This window comes from Lepisma saccharinum, chromosome 14 (genome assembly GCF_977018435.1).
Source record: "Lepisma saccharinum chromosome 14, izLepSacc3.1, whole genome shotgun sequence".
Lineage (NCBI taxonomy): Eukaryota > Metazoa > Arthropoda > Insecta > Zygentoma > Lepismatidae > Lepisma > Lepisma saccharinum.
The window spans coordinates 26,482,347-26,509,089 of NC_139242.1; the positions used below are offsets into that span (position 1 = coordinate 26,482,347).

At 35.7% G+C, this 26,743-nt stretch overlaps 1 protein-coding gene across 1 annotated transcript in view; it reads left to right on the forward strand.

Moving 5' to 3' along the window:
* LOC145998739 (cyclin-L1) overlaps window positions 1-26,281 on the forward strand; it is a 64,328-nt gene extending 38,047 nt beyond the window's left edge. Inside the window, exons 4-9 of the mRNA XM_083135285.1 lie at window positions 14,135-14,199; window positions 15,329-15,533; window positions 19,713-19,933; window positions 21,235-21,354; window positions 24,187-24,324; window positions 25,362-26,281. Of these exons, the coding sequence (XP_082991411.1) occupies window positions 14,135-14,199; window positions 15,329-15,533; window positions 19,713-19,933; window positions 21,235-21,354; window positions 24,187-24,324; window positions 25,362-25,551 (939 nt within the window). The 3' untranslated portion in view covers window positions 25,552-26,281. The remainder of the gene's footprint in view (window positions 1-14,134; window positions 14,200-15,328; window positions 15,534-19,712; window positions 19,934-21,234; window positions 21,355-24,186; window positions 24,325-25,361) is intronic.
* The last annotated feature ends 462 nt before the right edge of the window (window positions 26,282-26,743 follow it).

A 26,743-nucleotide genomic window follows, 5' to 3' on the forward strand; every position in this document is an offset into this window, starting at 1 on the left:
AAGTGCTTAGGTAACTGAATAATATTTTTGATAAGAAATATATTTTTTTAAGTAACATAATTGTATTTGAGAAGTTGTATCTTCATATTTGCATTTTTATGACATAATGTTGGTCATAATTGCTCACTTCTACTTGTAATTTGTCTTTTTTTATGAAAAATACTGTTGAGAAAGTGTTTTCAATGTTCATATTTTTGCATTATCTTTTTTGCCTTTTTTAAAAATGTAAAATTAACTGGTTGTTAGAAACATATACTTAGCATAGTTATATTTTACGTCATTCAAATATGTCTTAAAATACAATTTGAATCATCATATTGTGTGGAATATTTTCAGGGCAGTTTATGTGCTAGTCATTTCCAAAGTTCATTTAAAAAATGCTTTCTTCTTATACCATTATTATCATGCACTTCATATTTCAATCAGTTGATTTAACTGAAAGTAGTCTTCATTCATTCAGCCAATGTTTTGTACAAATTATATCTTCTTAGACTGCAGTAAACCTTTGCCATAAGTAAAACAACTTCTTCAGAATTCAGATTTTTGCAAAATATTTTCTTGCTTTTTATCACTTACCTCATTGAGAGCGTCATGTATGTGGACAGTGAAAAGTTTGTTGACTGGATCAGGGAAACTTTGGTGTGGAAGGGCTGTGTGCTGAACCTAAATTGTTGTATTGCTGATTCAGTGTGTCTCTCCCCCTTGCATAATCAAGAAATTTAAGTTATCCACTGCCTTTTACTCAGTGAGGAACTTCTTAATTTGGGGAAGATAATGTTGATTCATAGAAAACTTGTTTTGTAGCCACTTGAGGATTGCATTATGTCTAGTTACGGCATGGATCGCTCCTCTTTCTAGTGGCATCTCTTCTGGTTCATCTTTTCTCTTAATACTTCTTGCGATGCAGTGTAGGAGCTAGATCATATTTTTTTTCTTCGATTTTATGTATTGAGCCTTTCATTTCTGATTGCCAAAAATAGCTTTTAATATGCTGCTCACAGATATTTATTTAGTGCTTACATATTTACATATAATAGTAGCTTTTTCGAGAAAAATAATACAATGACGGTACATTTTTAAGAATGAAGTTTTATGAGGTAGGTTGGGTATACCATGCAGAGAAATGAAATATCATGGGTTAAATAGAAACTTCATGTAATTTTAAATTTTTGATTTAGTTTATTCATATTTTGGGAGTTCTCTTGAGTACCAGTAATGTTTTTAACTGATTTATTGAAAGGTATAAATCACGTGTTGGCTTACCTTGTGGAAATTTTAAACATCAACAGAATGAAATTACATCTAAGCTTTTCTCAGCAGGTGCAGGCAAAGTAGTGGAGGAGGTAACTTCCACAATCCAATGGGTACTGCCCAAGATGTGTTTCATCTTCTGGAACATATAACTGCTATGAAAAGTTAATTTCTCTTTAATTTTGGATCCTACTGTGTTTTGGAATGAAAATTTGTGGATTACATAGAGCATAGACAAGTGGAATAACATCGGTAACCCACATCGGCCTCTACTTGTTTATAAAATCTAATCATCCACTCACCTTTCAAAGAAGAAAATAAAGAAGCAATTTTGTTAGAAAACCAGCACGCAGTTTACCGTACACACCCAAACTGAAAAATTGAAAGTGATGATAAAGAAAACAAAAGCTCGGTGTTTTCAATTGTTTGTGCTAATCTTATTTTCTCATTTCAATAAAATATAAGAAAGAAACCTGGAAGTTTTGCAATAGGACATATCCGTTTGTAACACATTGGATTATGGAGTTCCTTTCCCTACTCTAGCCTGTGCTCAATGACCATGAAGAAGCTGAGAAAATATCCAAATCTCCAACATTTTTCTTCTCTTTTAGTGGGTGCTGTGCTATTTAATTTTTTTATTTTTTTTTGCTAGGTAAGCTTAATGTAGTTTGATTTATATTTTGCACGTATAAAAATTTGATGTATAAAATAACAGTAAGTTATTATGTACAAGTTTACTATTATGTAATATGCAGTAAAAGGAAAATTCTCAAATCATGGATATATATCTGTTTTAAAAACATGAAAATATTTCAAATAGTAAATTAACATTGTTCCTAATTGTAAATTACATGCTGAAGGACATAATGGTGGCAAAACATTCTTTCTATTCATTTTTGTTCTTTTTCAGTATGTTCTGTTGATTAATTTTTACCACAACTTTTCAAACTTTATTTAAAATCAGATATTGATTAGATGCGTAATATGTAATATAATTTGATTGGGAAAGAAGAAATGGTAAGATCTAATTGCATTCATCATTCAGAGCAAGGAAATTTTTTGGTCATAGTAAAGGTAATGAGGAATGTAGTACTTTAACATGCATACGTTAACAGACAGAATAATATGGATACCAGCAAAGTGATCCCTTCCCCCCAATCCTTGCATTCAGTTTTTGTTTGGCTTGTGCCACCCTTATTTTACAGGATGGCTATTCACTGGGAATTCTGCATGAGTGATTGGCTCTGAGAATTGCGCGTGAATTTTTCTCCGTAGACGTGAAAAACTGCAACTTTTATTATTCCAAATCCCATTCAATTCATATATATTTCTAAATACCCTGAAACAAGTTATTCACAGTTTAACTTTCATTTTTATTGAGGAAGGGATGGAAAGCTGTGTGGAAAATAAAACAGAATTCTCGCAATCCGTTTACTTTGTTAGTGTCCTTCGTAGAACAATTTATCTGACAGCCTGGAAGATTATTGCAAGATATCTTGAAGGTGATTAGGTAAATTTGAGTCTGAAATTCTTATAATATTTATAATTTTTCATAGATTAATATAACCTGTAACATTTGTGACTTGTGTTTGTATATGTAATTCAAGTCTTGAGTATGTGAAATGGCAAATATGAACTTCGAACCTTAAATTAAATATTTTAAATACACAATACCATTTAATTGAATTCAATTAGGATGTTTGGATACATTGGAATCATATTGTTAATATACAGATGGTGATCAAAATAATGGAAACACTTTACCGATCTTGCTTAATATGTCATAGAGCTGCGGAATGAATGCATACAATTCGTGAATTGTTTCCAGAGGAATTTTGCACCATTCGTCATGCAGTGCAGCACTCAGTTTTGCCAGCGATGATGGGGGAGGATATCTGCACCGGACCCGCTGCTCTAAACTAAACCACATAATGTTCAGGTTGGAAAACTGTGCAGGCCAGGGGAGTTAAAATTCATCCACATATTCTTCAAACCATGCCTGAACAGAGCCAGATGTGAATTGGGACATTGTCGCCTTTGAAGACTGCATCTGCATCCTTGTTAGGGAACATCATCTGTACCAGAGGATGCACTTGGTCACCTAAAATGTCCACATAATCCTTGGCCGCACATCATCTGTTGAGATTAATAATAGGACCAAAGGAAAGTGCCTGCAACAGGGTGTAACCATTAATAGAGAGCTAAGACAAATTTGGGCACAATGACTCAAATGTCATTTGTGCACCTGCTGCTCCAGTACCCAGTTTCATCATAAGACATGGGGAAATTCATAGAGATTTGAGAGTACTGCAACATATAATGGCTGTTTCTAACTTTTGTTTCTAAATAGTTTGCTACATTTTTCATACATGACTTCACAGTGGCTGCTTTATGCTGCCAATGAAGACATAAAATATGGTTTGAAGTTATATTCTTCTTCCACTTTGACTACTATTGCTTCACAAAGAACGTACATTGCACAAGGCAATGCATCTGCCATTTTTCTTTTTCTGCCACTATATAAATATATAATTATTTACGAGGGTCACTATTTATATTTTGAGCCTAACAATGAAAAAACAGGAATTTGGCATTGAAAACTGCTTTATTGTTTTTCGAAGTATTCTCCTTTATGGGCAATATACTTTTGCATTCGTTCGAACCATTTGTCAAAGCAGTTTTTCCAATCTTCTTGAGACACCTCCATAATATGGTTTTTGAACGCATGTAACGTGGTTGTTGCGTACGTAAAAAAGATAGTGAAAGTTATTTAGGAAAACGTGCAAAAGGTCCGGGATCAATTAACGTACGTTCGTAGAAACGAATAACAACAAACCAGTTACAAAAGTCACAAAAATGTTGAGGTTAATGGCAAGCGTTTTTCACTGCCGCCTCAGTCTCTATTGAGAACCAATGGGAAAAAAGGGGTGACACGCGTCCGAAGATACGGGACCCTCCCAAAAAACCTGAGCAAGACAAAAGGTACGCAATATGTTCACAGAGTATCGTGGAAAATTTCACACTATACCGACCATTCAATTTAGGTACGTGTATATTCATGTACGGGAGTGTACACAGAACACCCAAAAAATGCATGCATTATTAACCAATCAATTCGTCTTTTCATTTAACGTTGGTAAATCTTTCATTCTTTGTTAGCAAGCAAGGTTCCAATATCAAACACAATGAAAAAGAAAATAAAGTTCATTTGAGACCTCAAGTCAACATTTATTGCGTTAATCTCGCAGCGAAGACTGATTAACGTCCCAACATGAAAACATGTACATCAAACAATATTTAACAACCTCCCATTTTAACTCACGCAAAGTTATTTCAATATAAATTCAACCGTTATTTTTCCTCCTTCACTTACTTCATAATTTCATACAGCAGGTCGTTTTAGTTACGGCAACAAACAAGAATAAATTCAACCAAACCGTAGAATGATATAATATCAAACACCTTTAACAAGCTAAAATTCTCAACAACACGTTATAGCAAAAAACTCTTATTTCTTCTTGTAACAATTTATCCCCTTTTTACTTTGATGCTCCCTAGTTACTTTATTTTAATATATTTATTGTGCCAAACAAACATTATCTCTCATTGTATTCTGACACCCCTTCATGCGACGCAATAATAAATTGCCCTAGTGTACGCCTTGCTTAATTAATATTAAGAAGATAGAAATTCTTCTTTATTTTTTTTTGTACACGAGGAACAGTGACATCGACGCGCTTGCCCAAACAATTACGTGATTAATTCCATTAAATGCTTCCGATAATTCGACGCTTACATTCTCTTTCTTTCAATTATTCGAACTGTAGATTCAAAGTATTTGAACCCGACGCACTTCACTTTATTTGATATGTCACAAAAGAGGGATTTGACACAGTACATACCTCAATAGTCCATTCAAAACTGTTCCATCTGTCCAATCAAACTCTGCCATCTGAGCATCGAATGGGATTTGGCTTCCTTCTCGTCCGGTCGTCTTTTTTCCTTCACATTGGCATGACGAAACTCAGCTTCCCCTTAATCTCGGTTCCGTAGACAGCTCCATAGAAGTAGTGACAACGTGTATCCTGTAGAATACGCCGAACAGTCTGTTTTCACGTCAAACGGGACTCGGTACACGCAAATTAAATTCCTCTCAAAATGTAGTCCTTCCGCTACTTAACTCCAAATGCGAAATTGTGAGAACGAATCACTTTGATTGGTAGTACGAAGTACGGAGAGATAGTCCAAAACTATTGAGTGCAATTAGAATCCAAAAATGCAAGTCTCGTCCAGCGAGACACCGTTCCACACTAATCGCACGTCATGCTCCTATCTCTCTCGCTCGTTTCCTGCGAGGAAACACTCGCTGTTACGTGAAAGTCGGTCGGATCGGAACTGATTCAGCTTACACGTTCGTAAATGCAGCACTGGGCAAAGATAGGTGGAGACACCTAGCGGCGACTGGCGCAACCAACAAACAAGCGAGACGCAAGGCGTACTACGAAGGAGAAATGTGAGGTCTTTTCTGCGCGAAATATGACGTAATACTTCTTTATTACAAATCGCGCAGGAAAAAACGTCACAAACTCCCCCGACTAACAAATACAAAAGGAACAAATATATATATTAATAACAACCATAATAATTTGGCAAGAAGGTCATATGAACTAACCAGACACAGATATACCATTTCGGGAGCATCTAATTATATATGTAAGCAAATTCCCCTTAATCGAAGAAGAAATACCCAAATGCGTGTGTTTTTAAAGAACCATAAAGACACATAATAAATAGAGAACACACAGACCATGTGAGAATATATGCTAACAAGTACCTAAAATATATATATATATCCCACACAAATTGATTAAATTGAGACTAGATTGAATAATATCAAAAATATGCACAATGTTGATAACCAATTTAAACACAGTAGATAATAAGATGAATAAATACTCTATAAAAAATGATTGCGAACAATGTGAGCATGAAAAGTCGATTGCAATCGTATTAATGAAATGACCATATTGGATGAAAAGTTAACATTACAAATAAGAATACTCTTAACCTGAGATATGAGTATATGTGCCATTAAAAAAGGCATTACATCAAAGTAAACATTCAAGTTTCACAATACACTCAATATAAAGATACCTGTTAAATAACACCTGTAAGTAGAAAAGGAGAGTGCAAATAAACACTATTATGTGGAGAATTTCTCTAAAAACAGAGGAGACGTTTTACAATCAGATTAGCACTCCAAGAGAGTAATATGGTGGTTGTTTTCCATTTTTGCGTCAAATAATGATTCCAGGCTGGCACACTCGATTTTTATGTTTCCTCAATAAACATGAAAAATAAACAGAAAAAAAGGCGAATTAGAATAGAAGAATAGAAGAGAAGAAAAAAAAGGGATAGGAAAGAGGAGAGGAAACCAAAACAGAGGGGAATACAATGAGAAATGGGAGCACCAATTACAATTGTGATTAAAACAGTCATCCTACATATACACCAAAATTGCAGTAAGTAATATGCCATAAGAAAATTATTTACCAATGAAATCATGATTGACATCTGACAAGAAACATTAGTCAAAAAGGCAAAATATTACACATAAGCTAATTTAAAACATGAAAAAAAAAAATAGTAACATAGAAATCATGTATACACCAAAATTGCATTAACATATATATACATCTTCAATATTCTTAATATTCCAAGTCAAATACACAGGACCAAAATACAAAATCCAAAGTTGTGGCATTCCATGCATTTCTTAGATGCGAGGAACTGGGTCATGAGGAGAGTGACGGGTGGTGGGGGGACGACGTGATACCATATGGCACGTATAAACATAGGCCAGGGGAATTTCTCGTGAAGAGAATCATACCAAGTATCCCGAAGGAGTCCTTGCGTGGATGTAAATGCCATCAGCAGTAAAGATTCCAAATCAATGAGGTTTAGTTTGAAAATTTTATGGAGGTTCAACAAAAAATAAAACAACTTGTCAGGATCTGAACCGTCCGTCGGTTGTAATACCCGTAAAAAATCAACAACGGTTGTGTATCTAATGTAATTTGTAATATATGAATAATCGGGAGGCAACAAAAGTTCTCTGGGTGTGTGAAGGTTTGGGGTCTGCAAAAATGGTGAAGGTTGTATGTTAACGGGCGGGAATGGAAAAGAAGTCGACCCAATCCCATGCAAATGACCTTGAAGGGGGAGCGACATTATATTTGTTCCGCGATGAGGAGATCCAAAAGGTGTCAAAAAATATAGCCAAAACAAAAAGGGGACTAATAATATCCAAAATACAAGGGAAGTGCAATAATGCAACATCAAGATATACTGTAAAATATTGAAAATCAATAAACAAAATTTCTTATGTATGAATCTGTACAAAAAAAATATTTTCAAAAGAATGTCTCAAAAAAAAAGGGGGGGTAAATCTATCGTCCAAAAAAAAAAAAGGGGGGCTCCAAGGTTAACAAAAAAAAATTATTAAGCACCAACACTGTATGGCCACAAGGGAATTTAGTGCACAAGAAAAAGGTATAAACGGAATGTTGGTATCACCAATACTGCCAAAAATAGTAGTGTGGAGGGAAAAAAATTTTTGTGATATTTGTAGTATATAAATTAATAAAACCAGCTCTGATACCAGGAACTTTGTAACGTGGTTGTTGCGTACGTAAAAAAGATAGTGAAAGTTATTTAGGAAAACGTGCAAAAGGTCCGGGATCAATTAACGTACGTTCGTAGAAACGAATAACAACAAACCAGTTACAAAAGTCACAAAAATGTTGAGGTTAATGGCAAGCGTTTTTCACTGCCGCCTCAGTCTCTATTGAGAACCAATGGGAAAAAAGGGGTGACACGCGTCCGAAGATACGGGACCCTCCCAAAAAACCTGAGCAAGACAAAAGGTACGCAATATGTTCACAGAGTATCGTGGAAAATTTCACACTATACCGACCATTCAATTTAGGTACGTGTATATTCATGTACGGGAGTGTACACAGAACACCCAAAAAATGCATGCATTATTAACCAATCAATTCGTCTTTTCATTTAACGTTGGTAAATCTTTCATTCTTTGTTAGCAAGCAAGGTTCCAATATCAAACACAATGAAAAAGAAAATAAAGTTCATTTGAGACCTCAAGTCAACATTTATTGCGTTAATCTCGCAGCGAAGACTGATTAACGTCCCAACATGAAAACATGTACATCAAACAATATTTAACAACCTCCCATTTTAACTCACGCAAAGTTATTTCAATATAAATTCAACCGTTATTTTTCCTCCTTCACTTACTTCATAATTTCATACAGCAGGTCGTTTTAGTTACGGCAACAAACAAGAATAAATTCAACCAAACCGTAGAATGATATAATATCAAACACCTTTAACAAGCTAAAATTCTCAACAACACGTTATAGCAAAAAACTCTTATTTCTTCTTGTAACAATTTATCCCCTTTTTACTTTGATGCTCCCTAGTTACTTTATTTTAATATATTTATTGTGCCAAACAAACATTATCTCTCATTGTATTCTGACACCCCTTCATGCGACGCAATAATAAATTGCCCTAGTGTACGCCTTGCTTAATTAATATTAAGAAGATAGAAATTCTTCTTTATTTTTTTTTGTACACGAGGAACAGTGACATCGACGCGCTTGCCCAAACAATTACGTGATTAATTCCATTAAATGCTTCCGATAATTCGACGCTTACATTCTCTTTCTTTCAATTATTCGAACTGTAGATTCAAAGTATTTGAACCCGACGCACTTCACTTTATTTGATATGTCACAAAAGAGGGATTTGACACAGTACATACCTCAATAGTCCATTCAAAACTGTTCCATCTGTCCAATCAAACTCTGCCATCTGAGCATCGAATGGGATTTGGCTTCCTTCTCGTCCGGTCGTCTTTTTTCCTTCACATTGGCATGACGAAACTCAGCTTCCCCTTAATCTCGGTTCCGTAGACAGCTCCATAGAAGTAGTGACAACGTGTATCCTGTAGAATACGCCGAACAGTCTGTTTTCACGTCAAACGGGACTCGGTACACGCAAATTAAATTCCTCTCAAAATGTAGTCCTTCCGCTACTTAACTCCAAATGCGAAATTGTGAGAACGAATCACTTTGATTGGTAGTACGAAGTACGGAGAGATAGTCCAAAACTATTGAGTGCAATTAGAATCCAAAAATGCAAGTCTCGTCCAGCGAGACACCGTTCCACACTAATCGCACGTCATGCTCCTATCTCTCTCGCTCGTTTCCTGCGAGGAAACACTCGCTGTTACGTGAAAGTCGGTCGGATCGGAACTGATTCAGCTTACACGTTCGTAAATGCAGCACTGGGCAAAGATAGGTGGAGACACCTAGCGGCGACTGGCGCAACCAACAAACAAGCGAGACGCAAGGCGTACTACGAAGGAGAAATGTGAGGTCTTTTCTGCGCGAAATATGACGTAATACTTCTTTATTACAAATCGCGCAGGAAAAAACGTCACACGCATCAACGGCATCTCCCGCGGACAAAAATCGTTGTCCACGCAATTTATTCTTGACATTCAAGAACAAGAAGAAGTCATTAGGTGCCAAATCAGGACTGTACGGTGGATGACCCATCAATTCGATTTTTTGACTGTTCATAAAGTCTGTTGTTAGACGAGATGTGTGACAGCTGGCATTGTTTTGATGAAGAATGATCCGACGGGGTTTGTTTGTTTTCCGTATTTGACCGAAGACCTCTGGCAAACAAATTGTTGTGTACCATCCAGAGTTGACCGTTCTACGTTCCTCTAAAGGCACAGTTGCCACATGACCAGTTTTCCTGAAAAAACAGGCGAACATTTGTTTCGATGTGCTTCGAGCGCGAACAACTTTTGTTGGATTGGGTTCATCTTGAAACACCCATACAGTCGACTGCTGTTTATGTTCCGGGTCATATGCATATATCCATGATTCGTCACCTGTTACAATCTTATATACGTCTTTTGAAGCACCACGATTGTATTTATTGAGCATTTGTTTGCACCAATTGACGCGAGCGTCTTTTTGAGTTTTTGTCAAATTGTGTGTGATCCAACGAGAACATACCTTTCTCACAGCTAAATGATCATGTAATATTTTATATATGCTGGTGGAACTAATGCCTATGGTTGCCTCAATCTCACAGTATGTCACATGACGATCTTGCAGTATTAGGTTTTGCACAGCATCAATGTTTTCTTGAACAACAACTGATTTTGGACGACCTTCGCGAATCTCGTCGGTGAGCGAATGGCGGTCACGATTAAATTCGTTATACCAGCGTTTCACAGTGGCAAAGGATGGGGCTTCATCGCCAAATGTGGAAGTAAGTTGATCAATGCACTCTTGTCTTGATAATCCACGTCGAAAATCGTAAAAAATCATCGCACGAAAATGTTCACGAGTTAATTCCATTTTATTGTTGTCGCGCAATCTCCAAGGCAACATAAACAACACAAATGAAGCTATTGACAAAACATTTGAAGTACGTTATGGTCAATAATGCCAGATGATTCCGTGTAAACGTCAAATCGCGCCTAACTTCAATCAGTGTTGTCAAGGCTCAAAATATAAATAGTGGCCCTCGTACCATATACAAGTAAATGGTTGAGTGGAAGAAAACTCTTGCCTTGACTCCATAATTGAAGAAATACCTTAAAATACTTAAAATAAAATACAATATCACTTCATTATTTTCTTACTCTTGAAGTTTAGACCTAGTGTACATTAACTTTGATTTTTGGAACTTTTTGCACGTAAGAATACATATTTTATGTCTGATTCTTGTCCTGTATACTTTGAAGACTGGCACCGTAAAAACCTTGATTTCATGTTTAGGAAATGTGAAACCAGTTATGTTTGTTTCAGAATATTTATTTTCAGGAAAGACGTTGAAGGTACTGGAAATTGTTAATGCATGTTGCAGTTCAAGACATGATAATTGCAGGAAGAAATAAATTCCGAGGACCGAAGTACTAAATTGATGAATTAAGCCAAAGCATATAGCCACATGCATATATGTTTCATAGCTAATATGGTGATTGTAAAGACAGTATTTATATACTATTGTACTTAAAAAATATCAGTTTGTAGTCCTGTGGAATCATATTTCACCTGCAGAAAACGCATTCAAGCCAACATGAGGGAATAATTGTGTGGCAGAAATAGGATGTTTATTTCTCGCCCAAACAACTCTTCAGATAATTTATGTATTCACATACATATTAGAACCAACAGTATTAAAGCTGTTCTTGCAGTGGCATTACACATGCATCTTTTGAAGAATCCTACACAGGATACAACTTGACCTTTAATTAAAAAATTCAATCGCAAAGTATAGTCTTATTGTTTTTCTGAAATTCTCTCTTCTGAATTTATTTGAATGGTCATAAGCATAAGCAACTTAAAGAGTTCCCAAATGATAATTGGGATTTTTTTGTTTTTATTGAAATAGTAATTAAATAAAATTATTTTAAAATTTAATAATTAAATTAATTGAATATTGTTTTCAGCTCAGATTGTTAAATTTTTGTGTGACACAGCACTTGCCAGAGTGAAACTTCTCAGTGTTGCCACACATTTGTGTCTCGGTGGCATAAATAACCAAAGAGAATGGTTACAAAATTTTAAACACAATTTCAGAAACTACCACAGACTGCCTGCATGGAGTCCTTTTGATAAGAATTGTCAAGATTGGTGTCTCGATTGGTGGAAATGTGTGTGTGTCCTAACACACACACACACTGGAAAAAAGTTTTGTTGAATTTTGACCAACAATTTTAGGTGTGCAGTAAATAATTATGATCAAAATTCTCAAGTTTCTATGTTTTTTTTTAGAAGAAAAGAAAACTAGTGAGACTTGCTTTAATTAACTAATTACAATACTATTCTGCTTGTATAAGTTATCATATATAAATTACATGCAGTGTTAATGTTTGCTTAGCATATCTGAATTGAGTAAAAAATTAAATGTGGCAACCAAAGTAGGGTGTTAAATATCACATTTTTCAACTAAAAATAATTAAACTTTGAACAAGTGCTTTGTCAGACAAAATTCAATCAAGCTGAGCAGAAAGGAGCAAATGAAATTTGCCCCTCTGGTCAAATCTTGCATCAAATGTCAAGAGATATTCACAAAATAATAGGCCTAATATATGAACGTCATTACCTTTTCGGGGTGTAAGGGGTGACCTTCCACGTAGTACACCCAAATGTCAACCTCCTTCCACATTAGTACTCCCTGGACTGAAGACTAACGAGGCTCTGGCGACTGGCCCCATGGTCAGTATAATTTTGTTTGTATTGTCCTGTTCTTTTGTCCTTATGTGTGCTGAGTGCCCCTTTACAGCCTCAGCTTTTAACGAAAGTCAGAACATTTTAATATTTTATGATTTTAGTTCTGCAACGTTAGAGTTGCTATTTGTAACGATAAGGGGCTGGACCCCGTATAATGTGACGGGTGCAAAATAGGCTTACTGCTGACGCACCCACAATTTTAAATTCAAATTCAAATTTTGTCCTTATGTGTGCTGAGTGCCCGTGTGCAGCCTCAGCTTTTAACGAAAGTCAGAACATTTTAATATTTTATGATTTTAGTTCTGCAACGTTAGAGTTGTGATTTGTAACGATAAGGGGCTGGACCCCATATAATGTGAAGGGTGCAAAGTAGCCTTAGTGCTGACGCACCCAAAATTTTAAATTCAAAATCAAAATCAAAAAAGTTATTACCTTTTCACATGGAGAGATTGTCAGTATACATTGAGAATGTTTAGTCAGTAGACTTTTATTTTTTGGGTGGGGGGGGGACAAGTATATAAATATAGTGTTCATTGTATCCCGAATGTGAATTAATGAAACATAATTTGCCTCATGTAAGTACAGTTTCAACAATACCAGAATTCTAAACTGCATACTTAAAGTACCCACCTAGTGAGGCTCGTAACACCTACAGTAAACAAGTGTGGGTACCTGGAAAATCATTTTGGCAGTCGACTAGGAGAAAATTGTAACTAATTTTGAAAGTTAGTTTTGGATCCTTTTCTGCATGTACAGGAAGATCAGTTTTTTTTAGATCAAAGCCTTTGCTTTTGCCTCCTATATTTTGTTAAAGGTTTTTGAAAACCTAAATAAGGAATTCTCATGTTTTTTACGTTTTTAGTGTGGTGTTATACATTTTGAGAGATATTAATTTGAATTTTTACGTTGAGTCTTTGTCTTATTCTTAAATGTTCTCATGTGCTTATACCTCCGGATCAGAGAAATTTAATGAAAAGTTTACACCAGTGAAGATAAATGGAAACAGAATAAACTGTACAGTAAGTAGGAAGTAATACCATTTATTGTAGTATAAATATTCCAAAGGTAAAAACATGTTCACTCTGAGTCCAATATGTAAGGTACTACATACATGTGAGAGTGTATTAAAATAAGATTATTCATTGTCATAAAATTAAAATAAACATTTGCATGCCAAACATTCAAGATAGCCATTGTTTTTGGTACATAAGTTAGTATTCTTATTTAAAAGGATAATTCGGTCATGGAATCGTATGTGATAGAACAACACAAATGCTGACTAAACATAAGGTAAGATGCTGGGAACAAAAACTGGCTTAAGTATGCATACATTACAATATTTGAGAGTTGGTATTATATTGATATGTTTAAATCATAAACATATCTTCCCTCATACTTAGTTACTTTTATCTGCTATACTTATTTTTATCTGCTAATAGTAGCATAAATAAAAAGTTGGCTAATGCTTAGTGTGGTAAGTAATAAATTTTATGTTTTTCCTTTCCGTTAACGTTTCTTTTCTTCTTCTTTATTTGCAGATCATTGTCATGTACCTTCAGGTCTTGGGATTTGAGAAGCACCAAAACCTCATGCAGTGGTCATGGTGAGTAGAGTATACATCTACCATGAAAATACCCTTACAGTAAATGAACTAAGTTTGTGAACGATAGAATAATCAAGTTATTGCTCTGAATACATATTTAAAATATGAGTATATTGTAAACATGACATACCATCCCACTTAAAATGTTGCGTTCCAATATAATACTTGCTTATTAGACGAAAATGTAAATAAATAAATAAAAATATTAATAAACTACTTTTATTTAATTCTAAAGTCCACTTTTCCTGTACAAATTTAGTACTGGAATTAGAATAACAAGTGTCATCTTATATCTGTGATTATATTAAAAACACTATTTTGATGTATTCAGGAGACTCATCCTCAATCCACCAAATGAAAGATTATCCAGCATTACTGTTATTCTTCATTTTCTTAAATTTCATATGTTAATACACTATAATTTTGTCACTACCTTCTGTGTACCTTGTTCAAAAAAATATCTTTGAAAGTGCGAAAGTTTAGTTGTTTGATAACCCAATGGAGGTACATATTGGTTCGGATCCAACTAAACTGTCCAGTTACAATTAGCCTATATGTGCATAAAGTGTACTTAAACCTGATGGAACCATATATTCTTTGGATTAAGTGGTAGAATATGAAAACTCTAAGTTTTAAACTGGTTCCTGCATTTTACATTCATTTTTTTGATCTAACTCATTTTTTAAATTTTGTTGATTCCATTGTAATACTAAAAAAACTGAACTTTTATTTCTGACATCTATAAAAATAATACTTATTTGTTTTTTTGTCTAATGGAAATAAACAATGCCAATTTCTGAGGGAGAGGGTTGATTGATAGGTTCAATCCCCCTTTGCAACACCCATGACCAGTAAGGATTTATGAGAACTGATATTTCAGTATCACCTTACCCAGCAAATGGAAGCAAAATTTTAATGTCCCTTCCATAGTTTAAGGTGTACACCATGAGAGAGAATCTGTGTAAAGTAATGAATTACCCAAATATAACTGCTATTAGGTTAAGGAATAATGAAACTTCATTCAAGTAATTGTTTAGAAATATCTTGTCCTGGATTTCTTACGTGATCTGGAGCTTTAGCAACATTTGTGTTTTCTTTTGGTTATCTCATTTGTTGGTTTATATTTCAGGAACTACATGAATGACTCCTTGAGGACTGATGTGTTCGTGCGTTATCAGCCAGAAACCATAGCTTGTGCCTGTATATATCTTACAGCACGCAAATTGAAGATATCACTACCAAAGAACCCAGCTTGGTATCACATATTTGGTGTTGCTGAGGGGGACATACAGGATGTATGCTATCGAATTCTCAGGTTATATAAAAGACAAAAGGTATGTATTAGATTAAGAAAAAAATGACTGTAATTTTTGTTTCTCCTTACATAAGGAACAGTAGCTAAATGGAGTTAAAAATCGCGAGAGATTGGGAAATTATTACTCAGATGAGAAAGTGGTGATGCTGCTGTTGCCTTGTTATTAAGGAGTTCTGAATTCAATACCCATTGGAGGTACATGCCACAGTGGTTCAGTTCCTACTTTAAACTGTTGGTCCAGCTAATTATGCTATCTGATCATAATGTAAACTTAGAACAAACTCTGATCAGAATTACATAAAAAAATCTTATTCTTGACACAATAGTTCAACATTCAGCTCTCTTGGATCCAGACTGTGGAATAGTATTCATTAATGAATGTATAATGTTGAAAATAACAAGCTTTTACAAGAAATGTCTTGAGACCACTTTGAAGTGAAGGAAAAAATAGAGAGGTGTTAACATATGAAATACCCTAATTTCAATTTGGTGATGACAAATAAAATGATAGTATTTTGTGTATATTCAAGTCAGGGGAGGGGTCAGGAATAATGCTGTTCAAGATTGATGTGAATTAATTTTGAATAAAGGTTAATTTCAGGAATGGGAAGTATCTAGGGTTTTTGATTTATTAATAGTAATGTAATCCATATTGAACCATGAATGTGAGCATTGCTTCCTCTTTTAAAAACAGACCAAAAAGCTATAAATATATGAGAATATGGAGCCACCAACATTGTGAGAATCCTCAAGATCTCTTTCTCAAGAGAAAGTTCGTGTGTGGGGGCTTGATCACATAATACAGTTCTCACTTGATTTCAAATGTTTATTTCGGCTCTACTTTTCGGTAGGAATGCTACAACTAATATTTGTAAAAATTCTGCTAATTCTATTGATCCAAAATTTCTATGAATAGACTGCATAATTCTACTTTTGTTATTATGTGATGTAAATGTCTATGAATGCAGTTTCTAAGCTAAAACCTATTGCAGTAGTGTAGTTACATACATACATTAATTAGAGAGATTATTATAACTCTCAAGTTTTTCATGGAACATTTTCAGTTTTATATTGAATCAGTAAATTTTATACAGTCAACTCTTGATACAACGACCTTTCACAGTTCCCGGAAAAAGGGTTGTTATTTGGAAGGGGTCGTTATTGGAATTTGCACTTATTTTCAGCTTAAACGGAGCTCAAACTGACACACAGATTCCTAAGAGACGATAACACCATTTATCCTGGTAGTTATACGACCTGTTATGCACAGGATGCATGTTGTCAAGGAAAATAGAACATGAATAATCCAGCCTGAAAAAGGAAACATGCAACTTGCAATCTGCATCCAATGCATATTCTAGGACACATTAAACAGCATTGCATTCGGCTTTGGAATTGGATTTCATTAAAGTGAAACTCTATATTTAGTCCCGATTAGCCCAACAGCATAAAATGAACTCAAAACAAGCTTTATGAAATCTGCGCATTTTCAGATATCAAAATGGGAGATCGTTTTTACTCTCACGTTGATAGACGATTTAATTTTTGGATTTAGGACTATTCTTGATGTCAAACACACGCTCCTCCAAAAGATTTCCCCTTGAATAATGTTTTTTAATGTCTCTGTGACCATTCCTACATTGAGCATTTTTTTTTTAAATTTTTATTTTTATTTTCTTCACGAATTGTTCTGAAGAAAAGTGGCGTTTCCTTCCAACACTGCTCTGAGTGTTCAGAAAGTTTATTCTTGTGTCGGATGCAAAATAAAATTTGCAGTTCTGCTTATCAGAAGGTGCAGAACATGAAGTTGTTTGAACTCTTGTTTTTTTCGGTTTTTTTTCTGGAGATCGAATGTCTTTGTCTTCAAATCAAGACAGCTTTGCGATTTAAAACAATTACTTTTTCCTTCCTGCTTGATGAGTCATTGCTGTTATCAGCAAGCCACAGCTTAACAGATGCTAGACAAAACACTGGTGCCAGCTGCAGTGTAAGAACAAAAAGACTGGTTGGAACCTGCTGAAATCTAGGTCAGAGCTGGACAGATGGGCCAGAATTCCAGCTGCCATGCATCTGTATTTTGGAACATTCCTGTGATTTTACGTCTTATTTCTCAAGGTGGTGTATTTATCGATGAATGAGCTTGACTTGCCATACACATTGACAAAGACTGCAAGTCCAGCAGTCATTTCGGGCTACTCCCCCACCCCTGCGCAAGTTGTCAGCAGCTCTAAGGACAAGGAAACAACTCCAAGGTTGATTTAAAACAGAGTATAGAAGGAATAGAGAGAGCACAAGTGTGTTTTCCGGATCAGGGGAATGAAGCCGTGAGGGGAAGGGGGTGAGGTAAAACTGCCATCTTGGGATGTGCCACAGTTACATCTGATACAGTGGTGGAAGTAGGTATTTGAGCGTGGAATGTTCGTTTATAGTGCATACTATCTGTACATTTAAAGGCACTGCGAGTAGACAATAAATAAGAAGCTACGCCTCTGTGCGCAGCTTTCGGATGCAACAATAGAAGTGGCAAGAAATGTTTTAAAAAAGAAGGAATTGAGAGGTCCCCAGATAAACATGCTTACAACATATTCACATTTATTATACACGAATTTCTGTTGATTTTATTAGCGGTATTATTATTAATGGTATGTATAAAATTTTAAGTTCAAAATTGTGACATCGGAATAGGAAAAATCTTTCTCACGTTTCCTAAAGGTAACTATTGCAAATGCTTATACCGTTATACATGTTGAGAACTTTGTGGAATGTAAATTCATTGAACGAACAAAGAGACTTCAGACATGGAAAAAGTTAGATGTGTTGCTTGGAAACAAACCATCAGAAATAAATGAGACCTTCCGAACCGAAGCGACACGCCAAGCTGCACGTGTCGCTAGGACTGGCCTGTTTTCTTAATACAGTAGTCTATCGTGTCGCCTCTGTTTGTTGATGGCGCATGGACTTTTTTTTTTTTTTTCTTTCTTCAGACTGCTTCAGTTTGTCGTGTTGTCTCGGTTTAAAAAATTGCATTCATTTCTGTGAGCCTTGCCAAGAGATACGTGTCGCTTATCACTTTTTGCCTGTCACTTCGGTCTGAATGCTTCCATTGACTGACGGGCAAATGTCTTTTGTCGCCTCTCAAGTGTCGCTTATCGCCTGATGTTTTGGTCCGAAATCTAACTGTAATCTCGACTTAGGCTTGCTTATTGAGGTGGCATAAATTGTGTTATTAAATCATGTTAAACCTTTGTACATAGCTCATATATTTATATAATAATGTTTTGTGATGCATTTACGAGTGTAGGAGTTATAGTGCAACTCCTATTTTGATTCTATTGTTATTTCATTAAACTCTTTCTGGTGACCTAACGAGGTATAATAGAACATTACATTTCGTAAATGAACATGCCCCAGTACATAAGAAGGTCTAGATCTCTTTGTTTTTCATCAAAACTAGTTACTAAGAACTTCGTGTCCGTTGGGTGCAGGGTAACATTGTCCCACTTTGGGGGAGGGGAGGATAGGGCAGAAGTCAAGTGCTATTGGATATCAATTAAGCATGGTGTGGTGATGGCTATCTTTAGATCAGACCCACCTGCGAGCGGTAGAGCGCTTGTGTAGGGAATGAGTGCGACTAAAATGAGTTGCAAAAAACGTATTTTTCGGCCCATTTCCTTCAATTTTACAAGTTTCTTCCAAATTTTTCACGATTCCCAGGAAAAGGGTCATTATATCCGGGGTCGTAGAATCGAGAATAATTAGACTGTATTAGAATTTTTATCAGTCTCTGCAAAAATTCCATATTAACTCCATCCATATGCCTTTTTAGTGTTAGATCAAATTTGCACAAGTTCCTTGTGTTGCATCATGCTATGAAGTCGGATAGGGGGGGAGGATATAGAGGTAGGACCCCATACACCCCACAATCTCTTACATTATTTATCTTTTTTTAAGGTAATGTGATCAGCACCATGCTTTAAATATTTATAGTATTAATAATATATTTTTTACTTTGCTAAGAAAAGAATTGGTTTTGGTATGTAAAAATGATATCAAATTTTAAAACTCCTGAGGGAAAGAATGTTTGCTTGATTAAATTTGATATCAAACTAGCATTTTATTGCAGTGTTCCAATCCTTTCAGCAGCAGTTTCGTTTGTTGCCACAAATGGTTTATGTATTTGTATTTTTTGTACTTTCAGCCCAATGCGGATGAGCTGGATCGAAGGGTTGATGAATTGAGGCGACAGTACCAAGAAGCCAGACTTAAAGCTCGAGGGTTGGGTTACTCTGGTAACAACACACCTGCAGGCGGAAGCAATAGTCCCAGTTCCCGACCGTCTTCTCCATCCAGATTGCATGGCAGTCCTAACAGAAAAGACAAGCATGGTAGTTCTGAATCACCAAGATGGGGATTTATAAGGTATGATACCTTAACACAGAATGAACTAGAATTAAAAATTGGTGTGCATTTGCCAAGAATATTTTTATTGGAAGTCAGTTTTGTACCGTGTCAAATATACAGGAGGATCTACTGACCGGGAATTCCTCGAATTTGTTAAATTACACATGGATTTTCTTTGTAAACATTAAAAATATCCTCCACATGTAATTCATATTTGTTACTTTGTGTGAAGTACAAGTGGCAGTGAAGCAGATCGAAGAGAAATTTTGCTTCCAGAAGTCCCAACTTCAGTGCAAGTATTTCACCCCATTCTGTCTTGCATTGGGCTCGGTGGGCAAGGTTGAACTTAATTACATGTATTTTTCTATTTTCTTCCTTGTTCCACTTCACATTGCCGCAACCCCATTGGGCATCAAGTAATCTGTTACCAAGTGCAAATGTTCCCTCTGTTGCAGTTGATTACAGATATTTTTCTCAATGTTCCTTCCATCTTTTTCTGGCTCCAGTGCGCATCCAGCCTAAATTAGCAATTTATTAACACTTAGATGTCTGACAGTTAATTCTAAAATTTATAAGGGAGCAAGATTACCTTTTTTTAAAACTTAAAATTAGTAATCAGCATTAACACTTGTGTTTGACTGTTGGTTTGTTAACTTAAGTGATCCAGATTAGGTGGTTGCTTAATTTGGATGTCAAAAAGGTAAGGGAAGGAAAGTTGGAAAGGCCAACTCAGAGAATTCAGGGTGAAATTGTATTTTTTGATGTCCAGTGATACATCATCTAATTTGACTTGTTAGTTTTATCATCTTGGGGCAGTTACTTACTAAGATGTATAAGGAATGGTACGAATGGTTAGTGTAAAATATTACAAATTAATTGTCATAATTACTTTTGCATTGTATTTTGCACCTGGAAACCCAGAACTATACTTGTAATTTTTATCTAGGTCATAGAGAAGCCACCTTGAATGTAGTAAACATACTTGACTGAATAATAGATCACAGCAGGAAAATTAGACTGCTTTCAGGGGAACAAGTTAAGCAATATTTAAGAAACAGGACAAATTTTGAATTATGTGGAACTTGGATAAGTTATATGAGTGTACTCCAAGGAGTTATTTTAATTATTGACCAAGTGAATGCTGACAGTGGCTGCGAAAATTAATTGAACAAAAAAAATCAGTCACCCTGAGAAAGTAACTACCTCTTTTGAATATACTCATAAATAGTGTGATTGAAAAACTGAAATATCATAAATTTTTAATTTTTTTTACCCTGAGTAACAAAAATGCTTTAAAATTATTTATTTTATTTTTACAGTAAAAATAACCACACAGTAGACAAACATGTGCATGGAAAAGACTCGCGTAGCCGAAGCCGGTCAAGATCCAATAGCCACAGTCCACCTCTGAAGCACAAGAAGCTTGGGAAAAAGGGCAGGTGAGTTGATTAACTTTGGAGATAGTAATTACCATATTTACTCATGTATGATGCACACTTTTTTCTGAAATTTTTGCCCCTGAAAACTGTGGTGCATATTACACATGGAATAATTCGGACAGCCAACATGAAACCGTACAGGTATATTCCATGATTTTGTAACGTTTGCATTGATTTTTCATGTTTACGGAACATTCAAGATGGTGACACTAGTGTGCAATGCGGTTGAAAGGAGCTCATCATTTATTAAATTAAATAAAGGAACATTCTAATTTTTATGGTACTTCGGATGAAAGAAAAGAAAAGAAAAAAGAAAATAATAATTAAAATGTATTACTGGCCAAATAATATGATATGTATGGAGTGTGTAAATGCCTTAATAGAAGAAATCTTGTGATTCTAACTGCTAGTTTGAGGGTCCTGAATGTGCTTCGTATAAATGTTACGTTGATCATGGAAAGGTATATACATATTTTGAAGTATTTTAGAAAAAGTAAAGAATGAATGAGCAAAAGCAGGTATAAAAGTTTAGAGGCCATTTCCCACGATTTTTTCTTTGTAATGTAATTTTCTGCGACACCAAGAAAAGCAGTGCCATTCTGGCGGAATTCAAACATGCACCTCCCATCACATGGGATACCTATCAGCAGTATTTGTTGGGCAAGAAATAATAGAAAATAGCTTCCTGAGCACTGAAATCGATAAGGTAATTTTGATCTTGCTTTCTACTATTAGAAAATAGTTAAGGTGGTTAAAGGGTGAAAGCTTTGGGATGTTAAACACAGTGGAGGGAGAGGGGGAAGGTGGCATGGGTTGGTGACTTATTGTTTACACAAGAGGATATTCTCTTCTTGGTTCACATAGCAACAGGTGACTGTCGTTCACTCTTGATCAGCATAGCAACAGCTTTACGACCTACACTAAGAAAGCCATTTCTTGAACCTTGATTGTACTGCGCAGTATATACAAGACACAATTATTTGTCACTTTTCCCCGTCAAAAATCAGGGTGTGCATTATACTCGCGTAAATACAGTATGAAGACTAGCTTGTTCTTGTTTAATGATTGCAAACATGGTTGTAAATTGTCTTCAGAATAGTAAGGCTTTGCCCTGGCAAGGACATGGAAGTAAAAAGTAAATGTACTTGTTAAACAATTCCATGTTGTTACAGTACTAAAAGTACTATTATGAAGTTGCACTTGAAAGGAAAGACCTGATTTGCATAAGTTGCCAAATTCTTCTAGATAATGGAAAAAAATAGGAACTAATGTTAATTTATTTATTTTCAAATTTCAGTGATGTACCTAGTCGTATCATAAATACTGACACAAAGTTTGAGGCAGTGTGTACAACCGGTTTTCAAGGTCGCGGCCAACCTTCCTGTGCAAGAGGCTGGAGTGGGCCATTGTGAGTTGAGCTGTCATAGAGGAAGTGTGTTCGTAAAAGTGTAGCTATGGAGTGGGGCGATTACGAAAATCATGTGGCAGTAATAGCGCTTCATAAAGTGGGTCAAACAGCCCCCATGATATTCAGAACACTTAAAAAGTTTAATATCAGCAAATCTTTCGTGTATCGGACCATCAAGCGATTCACAGAGACTGGGACAGTTGATGATCGCCCAAGGCAAGGTCGACCACGCAGCGTACGAACCAAAAAGTTAGTGCAAGCAGTGGCAGCCCGTATTCGGAGAAATCCTGTACGAAAGCAGGCAGTGCTTGCTCGTGAGCTGAACATTCCCAAAATGTCAGTGTCTCGTGTGTTAAGAAGTGATTTGGGGTTGAAGGCTTACCGGCAAAGTACAGGTCACTTCCTCAATGTACGTCTGAAAGAGCAGAGGGTGATAAAAGCAAAACGCCTCCTGCAGCGTTACGCCAACAATGGCCACAGGAAAATTCTTTTCACAGATGAAAAGATATTCAACATTGAGGAAACTTTCAATTGCCAAAATGACCGGGTGTATGCGTCAACATCCCACGAAGCTCTGGAGAAAGCCCCAAAGATCCAGAGTGGTCATCATCCGGCCTCAGTCATGGTTTGGTGGGGCGTGGCGTATGATGGCACCACCAAGCTGCATTTTTGTGAAAAAGGGGTGAAAACTGCAGCCAGAGTGTACGAAAATACTGTGTTGAACTCTGTTGTGAAGCCTTTGAGTGACACTTTGTTCAGGAACCAACATTGGACCTTCCAACAGGATTCCGCACCAGCCCATAAGGCACACACTACCCAGGAGTGGCTCAAGAGCAGTGTCCCGGACTTCATTGCTCCAGCTGATTGGCCTGCTAGCAGCCCTGACCTCAACCCGTTAGACTACAAATTGTGGTCAGTGCTTGAGGGCATGGTCTGTACGAGGAGGCATGCCAATATTGACAGTCTGAAACGGTCCCTGGTGAAGGCAGTGGCGACTTTCCCTACGGAGATGGTGCGTAATGCTGTAGATGAGTGGCCGCAGAGACTTCAGGCCTGTGTGAAGGCCAAAGGTGGCCATTTTGAAAAATGATTGGTGTTATGTGTTTGTTAGACCTGTAAGTAACCTATACAATCAGGACATTAAAGTATCTTTAACATTTTCGTCATAATTCACTTTCAATGTTGTGTCAGTATTTATGATATGACTAGGTATTTTTTTAAATGAATACATTGAATGTGAAAGTACTGGAGGGAAAATTGCATGTAAGAAGTTTTGAAGGCTGACATTTTACAGTTAGAATTATCATATACTGTTTACTACTTAACAATAAAGCAAAGTTCAAAGTTTTTTTTCCTTTCACAGGAAAGTTACCTTAAAACATACAATCAAATTTACTAAGAATGTATATTTTTTGGTTTTCTAGGTCTAGTTCCAGTTCTAGATCAAGGTCACGTTCCAGATCATATGAAAGGAAAAAGAAGTCCCACAAAAATAGACGCAGCTATTCCCGGAGTCGTTCACCAAGTTTATCACCACACAAAAATAGTAGGAAATCTCACAGGTGCGTAGGTGGTCTTTTTTTAAACAAGAAAAACCTTTTTACTAGCCTGTACTCGAATCTTCTATTTGGAACTTTGTTATACGAGGTTAGTTTGAAAAGTAAGGTAACGAGTTGGAGATGGCAGCACCATAATCTAAACCAATGCACGGGCGATAAGTTTGATCCTTCTAACAAGCCCTTGCAGAGTTTCAGCCCAGTGCGTTTTGAGGTTTCTATTTATAAAATTATTGCTCCTGGTCTGCAAGAAAAGCAGTTCACAGCATGAATCACTTCATTGTTGTCGGAAAATCATTGTCCTCCGAGCCAACCTGAGGTTAGGGATGTATTGCAATTGATAAAACGAAAGAAATTAAGAAAAAGAAAAGAAATGCTGTTGCATATAAGTAGAAACTTGATTTTTTTGCAATTAAACTATTGGAAAATCTGCAGAAAATATTTTCTATTTTCTAACACCCAACAGAATGTGTAACTATACACTATACTCAGTCTTCATTCAGTCTTAATTTTTGAGCATTTACCATCTCAATTGAGTTATTTCAAACCAGATTTGTGTGTAAGAAATGTAAATTTTGCCATGTTTTGTGTGTGATGTGTGTGAGCACGTGTCTGTATACTGTGTTCCGATTGAACCAAATGTTAGGAGCCCTCACTTTTAGCTGGTCTAGTTGTGAGGTTGATCCCTTGTGACAACCACAGATTTCTGTGTTGCATTCCAGGTAGGTCGTGTAAGAAGCTATGAGCTACAGAATGTTTCTAAAGTCAGTCGGAATTACATTGCATGTTAAGATATTGCAAATTCCAGCATATGCTTAAGGGTTAAGCTTTGCTTAGAATGCTTGTCTTAGTGAGCAAGTCATTCAGAATTACACACATCAAGATAGTTAGTGGATATATGTAATTTTGTGCGACTATATGCTGAGACGATAGATATACTATTATGAACTAGTTAACTACAGAAACAACTTCTTATTGTTATAGTGATGTAAATTTCAGTCGTTACATTAGAAATTTATTTTTTGTTCCTTTTTGTCTTCTAGGGATAAGATTCGATACAGATCAAGATCACGCTCACATGACCGCGAGAGGAGAGACAGATCACGATCCAGGAGTCATGATAAATATGATCGTTACGATAAGTTTCACGACAAATACTATGAGAAGAAATCCAAAGGAAAACACAGGGATGATGACCATATCAAATCAAGGAGCAAAGATCAACGAAGATAAGCACTAGTTTTGAAATCTGCCTCTTGAATGGGTTTTTTAATTATTTTATATTCATGATAATGTTGTGAAATTCTGTTGACAAGCGATGCAAGTCATACAGTTCTTGCTTTGTTTGCTTGCAACAGTCATAATATAATTGCAAACCACGCCACCAGGTGGGAGCAAATGCCTTATATTGTAAGCTACCGTGTAGCAATGAATTATTAGCTGATGGTGTATATAGTGTAGGACCGACCAATTGTGATATTAACTTCCATATGTGCAAAGTTTTTCTTTGCAAATTGTAATTTATTCGTAAAGAATGGCAGTGATTTGTAAGGGAAGAATGCATATTTTCTGGTAAGGGAACAACCGTTAAGATTTTAGTTCCTCGTTTACGTGGATGTGATTTGTGTTTTATTGATTTTTTTCCAAGATGTACAAAGGTTAACATGAAGCTTGCCATACCAGTCAATGGAATAAAAATATATAAAATGTGTATACATTAATTTTGCCTCATAATTTCAATTTGTATACCATATATGAACTTCTTTTTGTATGTTAAGAAAAGCTGGTACTATTCATTTGGTAGTGCCACAAGAAAAATAAGAAAGTTGGCATCTTATGATCTAATTTTACAAATGGAGCTCATTTTCTTTACTGTTGTATATAAAAATATAAAAAGTATGTATGTGTGAAAGAGAGGATGTCCTGTGTATTGTCCATTGATAAAAATTGATTTTGTAATAAAACAAATTCAAAGAAAGAAAAATAATATTGGTAATTGCAGTACCCTTTTTGAAAGAATCTTCTGTGATTAACAGTTGACCACTATCAGATATACCATATTTCAAATTATCATAGCTACTAGAAATAGCTTATGACACCCAGAGGAATTGCAATAATGTATTGTAAATTTAGTGAAAATTATGGTGCAACAAAGAATCAAACCCAAGTCTCTAGTACGAACAAATCTTGTAAGGTAAAAATTGTAGGAAGCTCACTGATTGACATGGTAGCTAATTGCTTTGGGCACTAGTATGGATTTTTCCACCTTTTCAATAGGTTAGAAACATATTTTTCACACAAGTAGCTTTAACAATATGTGCTGATCGTAACATGCCAGAAAGCAGGACCACAAATTTATACATTTAAAAATGAAAATAAATATCCTGACATTTTGCTAGTTTCCTGTTGACAGAATCTAGGATAA